The sequence below is a fragment of the Stegodyphus dumicola genome, chromosome 4, assembly GCF_044657685.1.
Source record: "Stegodyphus dumicola isolate Sdum_Otavi_A_Nest chromosome 4, ASM4465768v1".
Taxonomy (NCBI): Eukaryota; Metazoa; Arthropoda; class Arachnida; order Araneae; family Eresidae; genus Stegodyphus; species Stegodyphus dumicola.
The window spans coordinates 215,976,689-215,993,337 of record NC_140771.1 but is presented as its reverse complement, the minus strand read 5'-3'; the positions used below and the strand labels follow the sequence as shown (position 1 = coordinate 215,993,337).

General features: G+C 32.5%; 1 protein-coding gene across 1 annotated transcript in view; it reads right to left on the bottom strand.

Moving 5' to 3' along the window:
• LOC118182830 (cell adhesion molecule Dscam2-like) overlaps positions 1–11,550 on the bottom strand; it is a 42,499-nt gene extending 30,949 nt beyond the window's left edge. The window contains exons 1-3 of the mRNA XM_035352226.2: positions 11,193–11,550; positions 3,826–4,110; positions 2,141–2,260 (exon numbers count right to left, since the gene is read on the bottom strand). Of these exons, the coding sequence (XP_035208117.2) occupies positions 2,141–2,260; positions 3,826–4,110; positions 11,193–11,259 (472 nt within the window). The 5' untranslated portion in view covers positions 11,260–11,550. The remainder of the gene's footprint in view (positions 1–2,140; positions 2,261–3,825; positions 4,111–11,192) is intronic.
• Positions 11,551–16,649: the final 5,099 nt, after the last annotated feature.

Here is a 16,649-nt window from a genome sequence, read left to right as displayed (position 1 = left end):
GCTGAAAATTCCACTGCCGCAGTTATTGGAAATAAAACGTTGTAGACACATCAGGTATTTTTCGGAAGAAGGCAAGATGAAAAATGAGCAATCGCCTTAGCCGGTAATCGAACCATAGACCTTTGGATACCGGCCCAGCGTGCAGAACCACTACACCACGAAGGCACGCTAGGAAGGCGAAAACAATACCTTATAAAGTAAACAAAAGTTCAAAATGTGCTTGATTTTTAGGTGAAAGAGGAGAATGATTGTTCAAAACAGCAGTATTTAATGAGAAAATTAAATAAAATATATACTTGAAGATCTATGTTTATTTATTCATAAACTAGAATTCGAAAATCAGGATCAATGATTTATAATGAAATTCATACTTAGGACAGATTAAATGGCAATGTAATTCTTCTTTTCGTACAGCTAAATGTTTCTTTTCCAGAAAAAATTGCTCTGATATAGCTATAGTCGTTGGTCATTGTGGTATTAGGCTGCGTTGTTTAAGCGATTAAACGGTAGCCAACAAACTAATGATGACTTTCTATCAGGGTATTCATGAAATCGTGCATTCGAATTTACGATTAACTATAGAGAAATCAACCGCTACCTACTGAAACATCTGAATCATACCACCATATTATGAGGTATCGTTTTAAACTTTGATATGAAACACAAGCACAGTATCTCAATGCACCGGTTCTCAAAAGAAACAAAAATTAATTTAAAAAAAAATTATAATATAAAAATATCTGAAAGCTTTCAGATTTTATATTACGCCCACTTTTTTTAATGTTTTGTGTGTTACTTTTATTTATTAAATATCATGTTCTTCGCAATTAAACCATAAAATTCAATTAAACAGTAATATCCCAAAATAATTTAAAAAGAGCATATCTTAAGAATCTCCGATACACAGCCTCGCGCGCTGGAAATAAAAGTGCTTTTTTTTCGTACACTGTTGGCATTGCTCGCTTAGTGGAGTTTCTTAATCAAAAACACATTAGTGCTTTACAAAATATGAAATAAATAATAAAGCAAATTCCAAATTTGGGCTTCCAGATGCCCATAAGCGAGCGGAGACGTACGTTATTAAAACTTTGATGGCTCTAGGTATCGTTGTTTAATCAAAATGCGAGAAACATACATACATTTATGCAGATTCGTCAATATTTAATTTTTTTAAATATAGTAATGGGCAATAATATTTGGTAGCAACAATTTAAAAAGTGATTCAGACTTTTAAAGTTTTCGAAGCAAAATGCCAAAACGAAATTAATAGCCCTTCTGGGATAACGCCATTTGGTTCAGCAGCAGGTCAGATGGAAAATCAGAATTATATTGATTGCCTTTTTGGCGTCAAGGGCGTCATCATTTCGGCATCCATCTCAAATTTTTGCCAAATGAGCAAATAATAAATCATAAATATTACCTTGAAGTATTTATTGAGGTGACTAAAAGAACACATTCCGAGAGAGAGACTTGAATTTGGGATAACCAAATCTTAATTAAGATGCAATAACACGCCAAACAAATACCAATTCAGAAGTCAAACAACAAAAATTAGCGTTTATTTATTTTTTTTTTCGCTTTTGCAGCTGAGGATGCTGGTTCGGTAAACCATCGAGGCTGGTCCTGTGAAGGTTTGAGGATGTAACTCTGTTTTTTGTTGTTTGACTTCTGAATTGGTAACCAAATCTTAGCTCTAGCATCACGTTAACGAACTTGTATTCGCATCCCTTTTAAAAGAAAGTTTTGTGCAAAAAAATGAAAAAGCCATGCTTTCTCAGCAATGTTATTGTTTTTACCTTACTCTCGCAGATTAATTTTTTTTATCTGAAGCTAAAGTTAATTTAAAACAACGAAATTTTCAGCATAATTCACGAGATAAACGAAAATTCGCAGGAAGAATTAGGTGCAACTTCGAAAGAGGCTTACCCGGAATGCATTACGAATTGATAATGGCGTTGGAAATGATGCATCTGTCTACAAAAAGAATTACTTCAAAGGCGATGAGGTTGAAGTCTTGCCGAGATGCGAGCAAAAAAAAATGTAAAAAATCAAATTCGAAAACTTTTTGACAGATCTCATAATTTTACAACGATTTTAAAAAGGATTTTTTTAATTAATTAATACATAAAATATTTTTTACCTTTACTTCTTCTCCAAGTAACTGTGGGCTTAGGTATTCCGGCCGTCTCGCAGTTCAGAGTCACTCGAGCCCCCGACAGCACTGACATGTCATACGGCTGACGCAACCACGTAGGCGCAACTGCAAATGTAGATATAAATCCACTTAAATACATAGCCGATTTATAATACCTTTTTTGTAAAGTATATCAGAGCAGGATTCTAATAAACCTCATTTGAAAATTAATCACCTAAGCAAAACGGATTCTATGACAGGAATTGACTTAGTGAGTATACAGTATAAAATTTTGGAAATATCTACCTATGTTTTGTATTCTCATAAATTTGAGTACATAAGTGTATATTTTTATTCTTACTATATATATGTAATAATAAAATTCCATAGTCAAGAATACACTTAAAATTCTAACTGTATGTTCTTTTCATTTTTAATGGTGACGGTCTCTTATTTTAAAGTACGTGGAATTAAATCCACAGCCCAATAATTTGAAAGTACGGGGAATTAAATCCACAGCCACAAATCCACAGCCCAAATAGTCAAGTTGTTTTCCCGCCTTTTCTACACGTACAGTTTTAGAATCTTCTAGAGATATTTAAAGAGAACTGGAATGTCTGACGAGGCTGACGTCATTTCTTGGAAGCTCCGCCTTTCCAGAGGCTATAAAAGGACTCGCAAAGAAATATCGGGGGCTTTTTTTTAATGTAACTATGCAGTAAACTTCATACAAAAAGTTATTAGTAATTCTTTTTTATTTACTCTGGAAATATGATTTTTGTAACTGCTATTTATCCTAACCAATAATAAATGGATCCTCTTTTTTAAACTTATCGTCTGATAATTTAAACTACGACTACATCTATATTTCTTCACCAATCTATTTATTCCGGACAAAAGCTGGTACATCATATATATATATATATATATATATATATATATATATATATATATATATATATATATATATTATTAGATTCATAACTGCTTTTAGCTCTTCAATAGCCCTTATAAATATAAAGAGTTCAGCTTTTCAAAACTTTGGCGAAATTGTTGATATAATTTTGGTGACATTTTAAGAAATGTGCATATACATAAGCTAGAGATCCAGCTTTTGTTCATGTATTTCATTTCACTTACATAAGGAAGCTGAAAGAGATCAGAAGCTTAATGCGTTGTGCTTAGTCCATTTTTCAACTGTCTTTGTTCTGAGTTCCTTATTTATATTAAAAATCTTTGAAGAGGAAATCAATGATTTTATCTCTGTTTTCGGAAATGTTTCTGGTGTTACTGGCACTAGCTGGGAGACGCCAGTGATTAAGTAATCTCTTACTACCATTTAGCCAGCATATGACCATTCGGCACAGGCATAAACACAGTTGCTGCAAGAAATTAATAGTAGACTTAGAAAGGAGTTAAAGTTGCCTAGGTAAATTAATTTCTTTTGAAATTACTCAGAAGCTAAGTAGAATAACAGCCAATTAGATGCTCTTTTTTCCATTTATTGTTTATTGATATACTGGCAATCATCATAAATATATTTAATTAGAATTTGTGCATATTGTTTGTTCTGACTGCAGATTTCGTTGATTTTTGTTGCCGAATTCGAGACATGTTTAAAATAAATTTGAGCTTTCTCGTTTTCCAAGTTTGTTGTTGATTTAAACTGCTTTGTATCCAAAGCTTCTTACCGAGTACTCTTAGCTTGACTGTGGAACTGTCACTTCCACCCTGGTTGGAAACGATGCAAGTATAGTTCCCGGCGTGATCCTCTCTCAAGGCCGATATCGTGATGGAAGATGAGAATTCGTCAAAACGTCGCACTTGCACTTCGATGCTCTCGACCAAAGTTTGCCCGTCCCGGACCCAGCTGAAAGTAAGGGGAGGTTCACCTTCACGACAGGAACAGACGAGTTGGAAACGTTCTCCTCTCTTGAACTCCAGTTCTCGTGGAAGAGGGGCAAGCTTCGGTGGAACTGTGGATCAATATAGAATATTAATAATTTTACACACTTTTATATATTGACAATATTTGATTCCATTTCACTTGGAAAAAATATTCGATTTTTGATTCTTTCGTTCTTTTAATGAATGTTAAATTAAAAAGTATTAAACTAAAATTAGGAATTTTTTTTTCAAAAATAGAAAACTGAGATCTTTAATAACCGGTACACAACTATACCATATTACTTTTACGCTGAGTAACGTAATTCATATATAACGTTACCATAATGAAGTTTACACGTTATGTAAACAAGATGTAAATTTGCCGCCCAACCGGTATAGTGGTTAACGTCGCTGACTGCCGTGCCGAAAGGCTCAGGTTCCAATCACGAGGAACGTCGGTACGGCATGGCGGCACTCTAAATATGCGGCAAGCCGAAAGTCTTTTCGTGTAATTTGGTGGAAGGGGAGAGGGGTGAGAAACACTTGGACATGTCCCCCCAGGGTGCTGTCCATCGAAATTGGGGTGCAATTGAGCAAAAATCGCACTGTTACATGTAAAGTGCTCAAGGCTATTGCCAACGACAGGCGTATCTTGGGCGCTCTCCTGCTACGAGGATTTTCATGGGCTTCGTTGCTGTCAGACAAGTGAGCATAAGTAAAAACAACAGCAGATATAGTTTCTGTACTACATTACCAAATTTTCGTAAATCTGTTTACATAGCATATAAACTACATTAGTCGAAGAGAAAGCTGCTTTAACTAAAGTAGTTCATAGAGTATAATGGTAACATAGAAGCAAATGTACCACTGTAATCGGTGTGACAGTAAACGATGTTTGTAAAAGTATATTATTCCCGAAGCCAGCGGGCATTAAAAATGTCGAGGACTAAAAAGGCCAATAACTCCTCCAGAGATTGGTAGTAGAGGAAGAGGCAATACTCCCCTACTTGGAATGTTCTCCTTTGAAGTTAGGACAGAACTGGAAGAAGACGGACTATTACTTATAGGATGCCCATGACCTTGACCACCCACAGGAGGCACTATCTCTCTTTTGGTCACAATAAAATTCGTATACTTAATCTAGAATCTAAGTCAAGATCAGGATCGCACAAACGAGTAAAAACACTAACCATGCATTATTTACTATAGTTTCATTAATGAAAAAAGGAAAATTGAAACCAGTTTAGTATCCAGCCTAAAACCACAGCAGCATTAAAACATCTTCCAATAATAATATATTTCATCGGGGTCCAGAAATTGATAAAGAAATTTATTTTTCCCGATTAATGATAAAATAATTCCCAAAAGTTTATTTAGGAAACCGAAATTTAAAATGCCAAAATAGACATATCCAATAATTTTTCGGTATCCTTAAGATAGTAAACCAAATACTGCTCAACCTGCATACCCAATTTATGGGATTAGCAGGTATAATGAACAGAATTATAATATTCTGTTTGCAGATCACCACAGATAAAGGTTCTTGTTATCTGTCAAGAAGACAAAACGCTGAATAGTCGAATGCCAGTGTGTAAATGTTAAGGAGTTCTTCATATTTAAATTTAACCGCTTTTGGCTTTGTTCAGACGGTTATCAGAGTTTTCGCCCACAGACCAACTCCAGAATAGAATTCCATAATAACTGGCTCCTCATTCTTCTATATCTTCGAATAATTAACAACTAGTAACCATGATCTACATCCGAAAACTGTTGGAAGATATAAAGAAGGCATAACTGATTATTGCTGAAGTCTATATTCAGGTGAATCTTCGAACAAATACTGCAGTCTTTACAATACCACTGATCAACACTTTGTTAAGTTACCAAGCACTGACTTTCAGATTTAGTTTATGTCATCGTCCTGTCGTCTTTATGTCATATGCACTTAGAAAATTAATTTGTTATATAAATGTTATTATATTTCCCTTTATGTTATAAGTAATTTAAATTTGTTATCTCAGTAAAAATAAACAGAACTGAGAATCATGTCCCGATCTACAGCTAAGAAAAAGATGAAGAGTGCATTTATTTACTCTCACCGAAACCGGAAAATGGTTCCATATGGTTAGGCTTGCCAGACGTCCTGGTTTTCAGACAAAATCCCGGTGTCCCGGCCGGTTTACAACTCGTCCCGGCAAAAATTAAATTTGATTTTATAGATGACCAAAAAAGTCTAAAAATAATTAACTTTTAAGTATTATTTAGGATAATTACTTTGTCAGTTATCTCTGTACTGTATGAAAGATGAAAACTATAGAAGAGTGATGATCTGCCAATAAATAATACTGTCATCGTATTGTCTTGTCTCGCCAATCGTGACCATGCGCGATGCGACAGGCTTTCTGGACTCGGCGCTAGCTGCATGCGATAGAGATAAGTCAGTCAGTTGTCAGTCTCTTTCGGAGGTGTCTGTTGTGTTAGTGAGTTAGCGCTGTTGTATTTATGCTTTAAGTTAAAATTTATGCGTTTTCTGTTAAAATGCCACAATGGTCGTGTAAATTCGCCGAGGATTTACAGAATGAATTCCCTTTTTTAAAAAAGGTATGTACTGGCTAGCAAGATCATAGAGTTAAATGTTCACATTGTAATTCTGAGTTTTCTGTTGTTCACGGTGGTCAATCCGATATAAAAGATCATTTGCAATCTAGTAAACACAAAAAGAGTTTAGCATGTGCTGCCAGCTCTTCAAAACTGACCGGTTTTTCTTAGGACTGCGAGTTCTAATGATAAAAACTTAGCATCGAAAGAGGAGACCTTTGCTTACCATACAGCAAACAATAGCCCAAATTTCAATTCGAATTCTTGTTCGTCAAAGCTAATTTCTAAATTTCTTTAACCTAAATTCTCACTCGGAAAAACTAAGTGTGAGGTAAAAGTTTTAAATGCCGTAGCTTCTTTAGCTCAAGAAGAGCTTAAAAAAGACTTGACCACGTCAAACTACGTATTGAAGTATGGATGCATCAAGCAGAAAGGACTATAAAACTTGAGCCAATTTGTTTTGCGCTACTTTAATACTAATTAAGGTGTGCAAGTAAAGCTGTTAGATTTCAAATCTGTGGCGAGGGAAACATCTGAAATTCTTACAAATTACTTATGCTCTGTCCTGCTGCAAAACGATTTGAACAATAAAGTAGTGGGCTTTTGTGGAGATAACTGCAACACTAACTTCGGTGGTGTGAAAAAAGCAGGGCAAAACAATGTTTTCTATCGACTCAAGAATAGCCTATGACGGAAAATCAGTGGAATCGGATGTGGAGCATACATTGTGCACAACTGTGTGCAAACTGCATTAGACAGTCTCCCAATCGATATTGGTGCCTTACTCTTGAAGATTTATAAATACTTCCACATGTACACACAGTCCGTGTAACTAAACTAAAAGAATTTTGTGAATATGCCGAGATACAGTACCGTAGACTCATTCAACACGCGAACACCCGATTTCTGTCAATGATGCCCGAGCTGGAAAGAATTTTAAAGATTTTTGAAGATCTGAAAGCGTTTTCTTTTAGACCAAAAAATTTATTTACTGGTTTAACGGGAAAGATGTGTTTGTGGTTTGTCCACGGACAGCTTGCACTCTTTAACAAGGCCATCCTGGTAATGAGAAAAGAAATCACTACAGCGTTTGAGATTGCTGAAGCTCAAAAAGCTCTCAAAAGAAACATGACAGAAAGAAAGAAAACTTTATCCCTATGGGCGTAAAGAACATCTACATTAACCTAGACGAGCAAGTCCGTTACAGTGTAAAAGAAGAATTTGATGGCTTCCAAAGATGCATTGCATACTTGGACCACTGGGAGAATAGTTTTGAAAATGCTGAACAGTTTTCTTGGGTCAATCTGACCGAAACAAATGTTGTTAATTGGAAAACGCCGAAAATTTTGCTGAAATGATTAACAGCAGCCTTCTTGATGTACCCGATGTGCAAATAAACACTGATCAGCTGCTTGACGAAGTTGTGGTTGCTAAGGAGTATTTCCAGTCAAATTGGGAACAGTGGAAGCAAGAAGAGTCTACGAGAGATATGATTACTTCAAGTGAAGAAAAGTGGCTCAGACTGTTTGATCATTTCAAGGAGAATCACATAGCAGTCCTCTCAAGATTGTTGAGTATGTCTTCTGCTTACCTGGGACATCAGCACCAATTGAGAGAATAATTTGTTTGATGAACAACACATGGACTGATGATAGGGGTTTGATGAAGGAATGTACGATTAAAGGTTTGATGGCATGTAAAATTAATACCGGATTAGCTTGTGAAGATTTTTATAACAAGATTAAAACCAAAAATAGAATTTCTAAAAAACGTCCTAGCCAATGAAAAGTATATGTAAATATTGTTCAAATTTTTATTCCTCATTTGACGTGTATTTTCTTACTTAAGTAACTTTTAAATATTTGCATGTAAGAAATAAATGTTTAAATTTATATGCTTGTGTCATTTATTATTATCCATGGTTTAGGTTTCTAGAAGGTAACCATTTATTCATAACATTGAGAATAAACGACCCTCTAAAACACTCCAAAAAACCGCCAAGGATGTGTGCCCTTGAATATCCACGACGCCGGGGGCATTCCGGTGTCTCGGTTGAACATTTCTGAAATCTGGCAAGCCTACATATGGTGCTTATAGCAGTTGCGTTCTTTATCATCTTCACGTGAATATTTTGTTGCTGTAATGAAGAACTAGTTGCTATGGCTATGCAAATTATTTATAAATCTTTACTGAAATTTACCTTAACACGGAAAAGAATATAAAATCTTAGATTTAAAACATGCTTACAGATTACAAAACCTGATATTTAAAACAAGCTATTCAAAATATTAGTGCCAAGAAAAATAAATAAAAACTTCTTGCGATATTATTTTATCGCAAATTAATACCAGGTTGAGCTTTTTGCACTTAATACATAAGTATGACAAAAACTATATAAATCAAAATTTAAATTTGCAAGGAAATTTTGGGTATAAATTTTAATTTGATTTTCACTTTTCCATCTCAAAATCAGTAACTGCTTTTTATAAACCTTTTTTAAACTGCGCTACTTCAAAATTAATATTCTTCACATGATTATTCACGCCGCTCATAATGCAGGCATTTATTTACACAACGATTCAACCAATAATAAGTTCAAATTTGCAAATCATAACTTAAAATTAACCAATCAAAGTTAAGTTAAATTAAAACTAAATTATTTTGAATCGTACTTTAATCTCATATATATATAACGGTGAATCTTAAAAAGGGAACAAAACTTTACGGGGGGATAGAACGCAACTATACAAGCAATATTCGTCATAGAAAGGTAATTTAAATAAGAAAGGTAAGTTAAAGTCATAGAAAGGTAAGTTATAGAAAGGTAAGTTAAAGTTGTTAAAGAGGGTCTGTGCTCACACCCAAAGGAATAAACTATATACAACAATCAAAATATAAAAATAAAAATAAAAATAAAAAAAAGGTTAGTAAATAGCAAGTTTTAATTTAACTTACCTAGATCTACATATTTGAATTTCTGAGCTGTAGTGAAGCTGCTACCTGTGAGAGCTATTGTAAAAACCTACGTTGTAAATATTAAAAATGTAAAATGTAAAATGCTTGTTTGAGCAAAAGTGTTGCTATCATTGTTAAAAAGGAGCAAAAATCATTGTTAAAAAGTGTAAAGTGAAAAATATGAATAGCTACTGTTCGTAAAAATAGATGTTGTGTGTGTGGATATATAACATATATATATATATATATATATATATAAAATACACGTATATTTATATTATTTACTTAATTAAATATGTATTTAAATTTAATTTTTTTAATTAAATTCAATTTATTCTTATAATATGTATATATATAGAGAGAGAGAGAAAAAGACTTAATTATTTAACACGTAGCTGTGCACTTTTTTCACTGGCTCGTTTATGCGGGAAGTTACTAACTTATAAAAATTATTTTTCGCGTTTGAAGTAAAAACACTTTTTAATATGCCAGGACACAAAATTTGAATAGAGAACTCTTTCTAAGAAGTGTTTATAAATAAAGCAAACAATGCAAGTTTTTTGGATTAGTGTATGTTTTTTTATTTTGATTACTGAAATTAATGTATTCGTTTTTAATATAAATAACACGCATTTTAAAAACCAAAATCAAAATCCTAATCATGAAAGTTTTAAATTGCTTTGATAGCTAGTGAAATAGTTCAGTTTGCAATATACTTTGGAGTAGTTTTGATCGTACTATATATAATTCGCATGTAATACATATACTACATTGGTAATTCTAATAATAAAATGTATAACTGTCGTTTTTAAATTATTTTTAATAAATAGGTTTAATTTTTTATATAATTATTTATATTTACTTATTTCAAACTCGTTTTACACAGTACTTTTAATTAAAGAAATGAAAAAATTGAAATATTTATATTTTGATATAGCCAAGACAATATTTTCCTTGAAATATTTCCAATTTTGTTCTTTTTTATTTATTAATTAACCTAGTGTTCTTTTTGTAATCAGCCATGTTTCTTTAATATTTGACAGGAATGATGCCGAAAAAAATCATCATATGAGAACAAAACTACTGTTGCCAGACACATTAAAATAAAAGGTAAAGCTCATGAACCTTTTAATTAAATTTGTTATGCTAAAGAAATTCATGTTTGTTAAAGTCGCAGGCAAATTATTTTCATTTCCGTTTGATTAATATTTTCGAAGGGAGAAACATATCGCTTAGATTTTTGAAAATTTAGAAGCTAAAACATTATTTAAGTACAAGTGCATATAAACTTAGGGAATCGACAGTAATTGAGATGTAATGCATGCATATCCTCTTCGCCCTACTCAAATATACAGATCGTCTCGCAATACTGGACTCATACACACCTTCACACAAATACGTCATTTTAAAAATGGTGACGTAAAATTAAAGCGGAATCAAAACCAATTTATGCTAAACCCAATTTCACGGACAAGCTCTATTTATCATTATTCTTTATTGGATAATATTTTCCGTTAAATTATCGATAAATAATTATACTAAATTGAAAAATAATTGCTATTTAATTGAACTTATATATATTTAAGCCTAAGACAGCTGAAAAATTCCTTCGACTTACCTTGTGTGTAAACGAGTCCTAATAAACTGCATAAAAGCCATGTAGAATATTTGCGGTAAATAAACATTGTCTACTGTACAAGAAATTTATAACATAATCGAAATGCACAAAAAACGCGAGAAAAGACCATTTTTAGCGCTGCAGACATCAATTGCGATCTAGCCGGCTGCCATGGCTTTTGGATCAATAACGCAGAAAGAAGCCATCATTATTTTCCCCGCGAACTAAGCCTTTACGAAGCTTTTCTAGCAATGTATTAGCTAAAATTCCAGACGGAATAAAATGTCTCAGAAGTTGCAGATGGATTCGGAAGACATTTCAGACATTCTGCAAGGATCAACGGTAAAAATTTAAGAAGGTCCTGTGATTGCAATATTCTAATACTCTCGGTAACGGTGATGGTGAAGTTCATATTTCTGCCGCTACAAGGCGCTATAACCACCACATGCAAAGAACATTATAGTTGGGAACTTGATATCAGAGAACGGGAGATGTTTACACAAAAATGTATTTAAAATACTATATCACTTTAAATTACTATAGCTTCAAATAAAATATTTGAAATATCGTTGATTGACAACAACGAATTTTTATGTTTCTGATCTTTATTTATAATGAACTGGATTCTATCATTATCTGAAACCTGCAGCGAAGAAAATTAGTTTCTAATCTGAAAAGTCTAACACCTTAAAGAAAATTTTACCATTAAATGGAAAAAAAAAACTTAAAATTTAAAAAATTTTGAAGAAGAATTAAAAAAAGAGTATTAAAATGTTAAAAGCATAAAAATTCGCAGGAATATTTTCCTTCTCATCCTAAATCAAAATAAAGTGACACATTTCTAACTCATTAAACAATAATAAATGAAATCTAAAACCTTTCAGATTATATATTGCACCTAAAGGGGAGTTTTTTTAACGTTTTGTGCGTTACCTTTATTTACTAAATATCCCATTCTTCGAACTCAAATCAAATAATTCAATTCAACAGAAAAAAAGAAACCTCGCGCATAAAATATCCGTGCTTGGGAAGATGTAAGCGATGTTAATGTTAATGGAAAGCTTTGAAATTGTTGAGTTTGTTGATCAAAAATTCGTTAAAGTTTTACAAATATGAAATAAATAATAAAACAAATTCCAAATTTAATAAAGCAAATTCCAAATTTGGGCTTCCAGATGCCCATATTTGAGTGGAAGACTCCGTTATTCAAAATTTGATGTCTCTAAGTACCGTTGTTTTTCATCATGCCAGAAACATACATACATTCATGCAGATTCTTCATTATTTAATTTCTTTAAATATAATACAGGGCTCTAATACTTGGTGGCAACAGTCTGAAGAGTGATTCAGACCTTTATAGCGAATCAAGGCGAAATGCCAAAACGAAATTAATAGTCCTCGTTCTATAAATAACAAAATACTAAAAACTATACAATCATTATAGACTCAACAAGCTCGACGATTTGAAAGCGAGCAGTGTAACCACTACACGAAATAAAACATTTTTATCTTCAGTACACGAGACTGTCTGTCGGAAATTCTAAAGATATGTCATTTTTAAATATTTTGTGATTTTACTGTTGAATTGAATTTTATGTGGTGTAAGTGCGAAGAACGTAGTATTTAATAAATAAAATTAATGCGTAAAACATTAACAATAGAAAACATAGCAGAAAAAATTTTGTTACCCATCCTACTAAGAAAACTGAATATCAATATGATAAAGTGAGAAAAGATTAAAAAAATTATAAAAATTAATGTCAACATTTAACACTGCATCTGGAATTCTAAACATATTCTGCTGTACTGCAATTGTATATGGCAGTGATTCTCAGCCGGTGGACACGTACCACTGGTGGCACGCAATAGAAAACTAGATGGTACGAAAAAAAAAAAAAGTATTTTTAGCTATTAAATTAAAAAATCTCGTGAAGAAAAAGAACAATAGATAGAAATTTCCTGTGATATAACTCTAACTGAAGATTTCAAAATAACGTTAACTTTTGGCTGAACCAAAAAAAAAAAAAAAAAAAAAAAAGAATTTAAAGGCATTTTCAAATAAAGCTATTAAATTTTGATTACCTTTTTGCATAATCTATTTGTGTGAACAAGAATTTCTTTCTATGCTATATTTGAAAAATAAATGCAAAACAAATTAAAAATGGATCCTAATTTACGGTTAAAGCTAAGCGAAATACCAGACATAAAGAAAAACATCTGCCCAAATTTCAAAGTAAATTTTAGAATTAAAGTATTATAACTTAAATTTTGATAATCAAAATGGTAACCAATTTTAATCTAATATTTTTTATATGTGCATATTTAATACAAATAACCAATAGGTTATTCAGAGTGCAAAATATATTTTTTTTAATTTTCTATTGAGAAATTGAAAAATATTCATTGTAAACTGTTTTGTTTGGATGGTACGCATTAGTCAACAGGTTGAGAACCGCTGGTATATGGTATAAGTTCGAAGAAAATCATGCTTAATAATAAGGCTAAAAAGACAAAAAGAAATGGGTTGGCAAGACCGAGTGAAACAGCAAACTTGGCAAATGGCGAACTCAGCGAGAGTGTAGAAAACATTAATAAACCGTTTTAAGCGACCGTTAAAAACTGAATCCTTTTACACTTATCTTTCTTTTTTTTTTTTTTTTTTTTTTGTCCAGAGGGTTTTAAATGTATATAAAATTATGATCCCACTAATGTATGTAGTAGGCTACAAATCAATAATAGGTTTTCCTCTTTCTTTATCATTCGTGTGTTCAGAAGAGTAGCATCATTAAAGTCCTTCAAAAACATTTATTTAATTCTTTTTACCGCAATGTTTGGCTAATTCTTTAACACTGAAATGTAATATAGAATGTTCAATATACTTTTTTTTACCTTCAGACTAAGCAACATTCTCAATAAACGTAGTTTCAAATGTTTTGGCATAAATAAGTTACTGAAGTTTAAAAAAGCGTGTAATATTCTAAAAATCGATATGTTGGTAAGATAGACAACAAGTTGACAAAATCCAAATTCAAACAATAAATACAGAAGACGATAGCGTATATTAGACTCTATTATTTGCCCTCTGCATCCAAAATTCTAACATTTGGTATGAGTTTTTTGCCATAATATACATCGCAAGAACACGATAAGTAATTTTCTTTTAAATTTTTCTCAAAGAGTAACATCTATTTAAAATGTTTCCTGTTCAATGCTTCTGCAATTTCCTGTTCTGAAATTTCCTAATTTTTAATGCCTTCAAGCGTTTTAAACATTTTCAACGTGTTCTCTTACTTTATGTTAAAAAGGCAGGAACAGGCACCAAAGCTTATAAAATTGAAATTGTTTTTGAGCTGAATTTTAATTCTATTCTACAGAAAAGTGTTCGTACACATTAAGAATGTGTAGAAAACGCGCTTTAGCCCGGAACTGAATTTGAATATGAAGCCTAATTTTTTTCATAACATCTCATTGCGATTTTGAATAAAACTAAACTTTTTTAAATATTAACTTATTTTCATTTTTTGAAATTGAAAAGTGTAACGAAGCATAAATAAAACATGCTACAAAAGTGATCGTATACCGAAACATTTTCATAAATAAAATTATGGTCTGCCACTTTTTTTAATTTTTTAATTTTGATATTTTATTTAATATTTAAAAATGAGTTGCAGTCGTAATGAAACAACAAATATCACTTGAAAATTGATCATTTTTCACCATAAAGGGGGAAAATCGAGACGAGATATGGCTAAATTAGAAAATTTATCCCATTCTACTGTGCAATATCTGATAAAACGTCTTAAAGAAGAAAATCGCATAAAAAAATAAAGTAAGAAGAGGTTGTCCGGCAAAGTTTAACTCAACGTGATCAGAGATGTATAGTTAGAAAACTTGTGAAAAATACACGTTTGATTGCCGTAAAGATTTTTACACAATTACTGAAAAATATTCTACTTCACCTGACACTATTCGACCGAGTACTCAAATTAGCTGGATTACATGCGCGCTCTGCTTGAAATACTAGAAATAACTTAATTTTTATCAGAATAACGATTCTAAGCCCTCAAAGTTCGCCTTTGTGTGCCTGTAATTGTTCACAAGTTCTGAAAACACCACCTCGATAGAACGAATTTGGAGAGAATTAGAGGTTAGAGTACGAGGACACAGCATAAAAATGAAAAATGAACTTAGAACAGGAATAATGGAAGATCAGAGGAACATTGATGATGATATCATTAAAAACACTGTATTCCAAGAAGTTTGGAATCTGTCATAAATGTTGCAAGATATCCTACAAAATACTGTTACGAATTCGGTACTTAAAAAGCTAATGTTAGTTCAATTATAAATTAATTGGTTTTATTTCCCGCGCAGTGCAGCGCGTGACGAATATTAAAAGAAGAAAGCTAAGCCGGAAAATTAAAAATACAAGAGCGCGTGCATTAAATAAATAAATATCTCTTTTTGATTTCGAGAAAGTACTGGAAAATTCTAGCGCGTGATTTTAAAAGCTTATAAAAGGAGGAAAACATCTCAGTTGGTGGCAGTTGCTTAGTTTGTTGTTGTTTAGAAAACTGCTCTTGTTGATTGTAGCGAATTCGCGGATTAGCTTTCTTTAGCTGTTTTGAATTACGTTCTATTGGACATTTGAGTAGTTAAAAGATAACTACTGTGAGATATTGTAATACTGCATGATAATTTGAGAAAATTTAAGCATTTTTGTTGTGATAATAATAAATTTTTGTTCATTTTTCATCGGACTTGTGCATTCATTTCATAACGAACCCGTACGCACGCAACAATTTTTGGTGTCAGAAGTGGGATTTGAATGCCAATAACAAGAGCTATGGAAGAGCAATTAAGGCAGTTAATATCAGCCTTTGCCTCATTTAAAGAAGAAATGAAATTGGGCCAGGAATCCGTTAAGGACGAAATGAAAGCCGTTCAAGCTGGTCAAGAAAAGATTGAAGCATGTCAAGAAGAAATGAAAAGAGAAATTACCTGCATAATAGAAAATAAATTTGAAGCTATGGAAGGCAGAATTGACACAGTTGAAAATAAAGTTGGACAAATTGAAGAAAACGTTTCTTTCGTAAAAGATCAAATTGAAGAAAGAGTTTCTTCGGTGAAAGAAGAAATAGAAAAAAAAGTTTATTCTGTAAAAGAACATATAGAAGGGAGAGTTTCGGCTGTGGAGGAACGAATTGAAGGAAGAGTTTGTGCCGTCCAACACCAAATCGAACAACAAATTGATGAGAGAGTTTCTGCAGTTGCCAAAGAAATGGAAACTTTAAAGAAATTCGTAGCGACGGCAGGGAGCAAGAGTGATGATTTTAAATTCTTACCGATGCCTGCTCGTCCATTTCTGAAGCTATCCACATATGATGGGAAGACATCCTGGCAAGTGTACAAGACCCAGTTTTCTATCGTTGCGGATACGAATGGATGGGATTCCCA